The sequence below is a fragment of the Poeciliopsis prolifica genome, unplaced genomic scaffold (assembly GCF_027474105.1).
Source record: "Poeciliopsis prolifica strain line A6 unplaced genomic scaffold, Auburn_PproV2 SCAFFOLD071, whole genome shotgun sequence".
Classification (NCBI taxonomy): Eukaryota; Metazoa; Chordata; class Actinopteri; order Cyprinodontiformes; family Poeciliidae; genus Poeciliopsis; species Poeciliopsis prolifica.
In genome coordinates, this window is record NW_026562446.1 from 35,001 (window position 1) to 40,000 (window position 5,000).

At 37.0% G+C, this 5,000-nt stretch overlaps 1 protein-coding gene across 1 annotated transcript in view; it reads left to right on the forward strand.

Moving 5' to 3' along the window:
• The window catches only part of LOC129351982 (transcription factor 4-like), a gene marked incomplete at its 5' end in the record, with an annotated part of 105,489 nt that overhangs the window by 29,617 nt on the left and 70,872 nt on the right, over positions 1 to 5,000 (forward strand). Inside the window, one exon of the mRNA XM_055020826.1 lies at positions 4,182 to 4,308. Coding sequence (XP_054876801.1) covers positions 4,182 to 4,308 — 127 coding nt within the window. The remainder of the gene's footprint in view (positions 1 to 4,181; positions 4,309 to 5,000) is intronic.

The following is a 5,000-nucleotide window of genomic DNA, read 5'->3' on the forward strand; positions in this document are numbered from 1 at the left end:
TTCTGGTCAATAAAAAATTTTAATTCACAAAAACTTTGGAAAAAACATGAAAAATGGAGAAATGCTTTGATTCCGCTCACAGGGCAAAGCGCTAGCTGGGCTAACAGCTAACAGTCCTCCAGTAAACACCAGGAAGTGTCTTGTTGTCCTGAGATTTACTGGACACTGTAAAACTACAACATACAAAAACTGACACCTTACATTAATGTTACAATTATTAGCATTGATACACAACAAAAATATTCAATATTTGATTTTTCATGAAAAGAAGATCTAACATCACCAATTAGATGAACGTGCTTACATATTTTCAACCTTAAAAATCAAACATGTTGATCTTTTGCTATTGGACACTTTTCAAAATGGCCGCCATTTTTGACCTGGAGAATAATATGTTTCTACTAAAATCAGCAGTTCTTGTTGTCAGTGGTGAGCACAGCTAAAGTTACACAAGAATAATAGGATATGCTAAAGCGCTAAACACAAAAAATTACAGAAACTAACATGAAATATTTAACTGAAGCTCTTGCTGCGCTGCTATTATCATTCAACATTAACAGAAGCTAATATTTTCATCTGATCTGCTGAAAACATAAAATACTGAAGCTATTGCTAAACTGTTAAATTCATTTTTTAAAATAGAATAAGCTAACATTCAGCTATTAGCTATTAGAAAAATTAATTAAAGCTAACACTGACCTGCTAATCGCCTAAAATAATTGCAGGATGCTAACGAACAAGAACCAATTTCAGCTCTTCAGCCTGACATTCAGACTCTTCATTTCCTTCTAAATAAGTAAAAAACGTTTTTAAAACAGAAACATTTCCATGTGGATAAAACATTCCTCATTAGCTTGTAGCAGAACGCCTTTTTATGTTTGTGATGGTAGGACAGAAAATGATTGTTTTTGTTTCTAGTGTAAATATTTAGTACATTTGACAGAAAAAACTAGAAAACTTTTCAGCAAAGATTTAAGCTTCTTTCAGACAAAACTTAAAATTGATTTTAAAAATGTTATTTCAACTGACAGATTATTTCACTTCTAACTTGGTAAAATGTCTTCTTATAAAAGGATGTGGTGCTTTTTAAACTCCATATTAAGGTGTCATTAATATAAAACAAGCTTCTGTGTTTTGCTGACGTTACTTTGGTTTTATTGGAAGGAAGTAAACGACAATCCAGTGAAAGGTTTTGTGTTTTTGCAGTGCGCTTCTTGTCTTAAAACCAATGACCTCTGAGTCACTGATTTTCCTCCAGAATTGTTCTGGACTTCCCCACATCATGACGCAGCCTCCACCGTGCCTCGCCAGGGCCGATGCCGTGTTTTCGAGCTGCTGCTGTGTTTCCGATCTAGAAGCATGCAGTGCAGGTAACGAGTCGCGCCAGACGGGCGACCTCCCGCCTCGGCGACCCCGTCTAGTTGCTGTGGAGACCTGGCTTGACGCTCGGGCTTTTCTGCAGGAGAAAAGAAAGAAAGGCGACACAATCACCGAGACCCTTTTTGTTTTAGTGGGAACCTCCTTTTAGCCCCGATGGCGGGCGCGCAGCGAGCCCACCGGGGCGGCGGGAACACTGCCTGACTGTGCGCCTTTGTGTCTGGCTGACTTTATTTAAGACAAGGGCCCTTTTGTTTTAGGGCCCCGGGCCGAGGGCAGCCCTGTAATTGGCCTACTTAGGCCCTGCTTAGCATGAGAAAAGTCTGCACTAACTTTTTCAGGTTCGCTGATGAGAATTCAGATCAGGAGGAGAGAGAAAGAGAAAACACCCTCCCTCCTCCGCGCCCGGAGTCTAAACACACTCCTCCGCCTAAAACACACCACACGCTAATTACTTAACGAGGAGCTGGGAAAAAAACATGTCAGAGGAGTCTATTTACGGGCGGAGGGAGAGGCGGCTTCTTTTTCACCTCCAACAAACTTTCTGCGCCACTTTGAATGAAAAAAGAAAACCCGTCTCTGCCTGAATCGGCCCAGATGCCACTTGTTGCTGCAGAAATCACTGAACTTAATTAGCGGGACAATGTGTGTGTGTGTGTGTGTGTGTGTGTGTGTGTGTGTGTGTGTGTGTGTGTGTGTGTGTGTGTGTGTGTGTGTGTGTGTGTGTGTGTGGGGACAGAGGGAGCGCTGTGAGGCGTAAACAGAGCCGCGGCTCAGAGTCGCAGTCGGTTTGAGTCGGGAGGTGAACATCATGGTTCTGCTGGGTCCAGGTAGGATCGGCCTGAAAACTCTTTCTGGGTTTATTTCGGTTTGTTTCTGATCCGGTCCAGATATTCACACAGACCTGAAACTGTACCAGGAGTACGGAGCTAGAATGGAGGTTTAACCTGCAGTAAGTTCTCCAATAACTTTTAATCCAGTTTATTTCAAGGTCTGTAATTAATCAATGAATCAAAATTGATTGGAAAGAATCATGTATTCTGCAAATCTTATCAAGTATTTTTAGTTGGAATGACACTTTTTTTAATTTTATTTTTTACATAAATTTTAAGAAAGTGTTTACTGAAAAGAAGCTCAAATTTCTTCCTGAAAAATTACAAACAAGTTTATTTTTTCTTATTTTAAGTGTATTAAGATATTTAGATTAGAACCTAAAATAAAAATATTTGGTCAGATTTTGTGTTTTTGCAGTTTATAAACAAAATAAGAATTGATAAGTTATTGAATAAATGATGCTACTAAAGCTTTTCCACAGTTGCAGGAAGTCCTGATCATTCATTTACAAATGTGGAGGCTGACATTAGCATTAGCTGCTACCTGCTTAGCATTCAGATGCTAGTTTAGGCTATCGTAGCTTCACTGATAGGCTAACTTCTTTTAGCACAACTCAAACACAACAATAATCTTTTCCAGCGACAGTCGGATCGATTTTTGAATCAGAAATGAAAATCTAGTGGACCAGAGAAGGCGTTGAAGTTTGAGCAGCAGATTTACAGCCGTACCGAAAACAGAAATATTTTTTTTATTTTATGTTATTAAGCAACATTTTACAGTGCAGTATCCTACAGTATTATTTATGTTAATAAATAATACTGTGCTTAATTAGCGGGACAATGTGTGTGTGTGTATTATTATTGTTAATAAATAATACTGTAGGATACCATTTATTTATTATGTTAATAAATGTTGTGAATGTGAGGTTTTAAAAGCTACTCGCTGTCCTGCATTGTATAGCAAACCCATTTGTGATTTAATTTGAAAATTAGTTCCAAGTCAGTGAGAACATTTTTCTGACCAGAAATTTTGTTTTGACTCTGAAGACTCAGCAGTGAAATCAAAGACAGACTGAGCTTTTTTTCAATTTTTTCAAAGAGGTTTCAATCAATCACTCAATCAATGGAAGAGCTTCCAGTGAACTTATTAGTGTGTGTAAAATATGCATCAATAGGTATTAATGAGATACAGCATGACTTTGTGGTGGTTTGATGAAAAATTAGCTTTGCCAAAGTCTGGAAGAACAAAGAAAACATTCAGGATGGTGTCCAACATGTGGCCCAGAGGCCATTTAGAGGCCTTGAAATGATTCTCGCAGCGGTCCAAGTGATGCTAAGAGACGTTTAGCTGAAAAACCTGGAGAAAGTTTGGATATTGTTGTGATTTCAATGCTTGTAATGATAAATTCAAACTTCCAGTCTTTTTTTTTTTTTTTGGTTTGTTTTAGATAAATAAGTGCAATGCAAATATTGGTTTATTTTGAATAAAAACTTCATAAAGAAGAAATTCTTGTTCTGTTAATTCAGATCTAGAATCTGAACCGGAGACGCTGTGAGCTCATATATCCACCTTAACAATCAGTTGTTGTGTTGAGAGTTTACATCTGATAATAAAAAACACATCTGACTCATTGTGCTTGAGTATGGAAGGCCAAGCGTGCCAAAAATCTGTGAAATGTCATTTGAATGTAAAGTATGTTATTAACAGGCAAACTGTTGATTTCCAGTCTGAAAAACCTTGAACATGAGATTCCTAGTTTTAGTTTGTTGTGTGGAGGTTCAGTGAAGTGCTTGACTTACAGATCTGAAATTTATATCATTTTGAGCAGATTGTTCCTTTAATTATTTATAATTATTTCGTCAATGGTGTCATTTTAAATCATCCAATGCTAATAATTAGCATAATGATGCTAATGAGTGTGTTTCTGTGGTTCTGCTGTGTTTCCGGTCGCCCGCCTCTCCTGCCCCCAGGCGGTTCTGGGCGGCGAGCTGGCGATGGGCAGCCCCAGCGCGGCGTCGCCCACCAAGCCGGCGGGTCAGTACTACCAGCACTACGGGTCCAACCCGCGCAGGAGAGCGCTGCACATGGACGCCATGGGTGAGCACAGCTGCACCTGCTCGTTTGTCTACAGCAAAAGATTTTTCATTTCATTTTTCTTTGAAACATGACAGAGGTTTCCAACATGAGGTTCTCAGCCCCAGTGTGGACCTGAGGTTTCTGATTAATGAGATGTTTTTATTTTTTTACTCTTGTCTTTAAATTTATCGACATGTTGATAAATGGAGGCATTAAATGTTTTTCAGCTTTATTACGCTGACACTTTTGCAATCATTTTTATTTTTTATAAATAAATACGTAGAACTAATTATATAAAACCTCGTTTTAAATTAAATCCGTATTAACTCGCTTCATAATGATAAAAACAGCTTTTTTGCTTTATTTAATGTTAAATACAGAACTAATTTCAATATTCAGATTGTTAGGATATTCTTATTTTTATTATTTAACATTTATTTTTATATAATTGAATGAAATAAAATGATTTTATATTATATTTTTGTCTCTTTTTTTGCAAATTCATAAATAATCTCCACATACAGAGATTATTTAATAATTTGCAGAGTAATAATTGTACATAAATTTGCTTAGTTTTTTTTATATGCTAACAGTGTAGTAACTGTTCATTTTTAATTGAATAAAATTTTAATTACTCTCTAATTAATAAAAAAAATAAAGTAATGGGAGCGTAGATTTCCTGTTCAGTGCAGCTTAAATTGTGTTTTTTTATT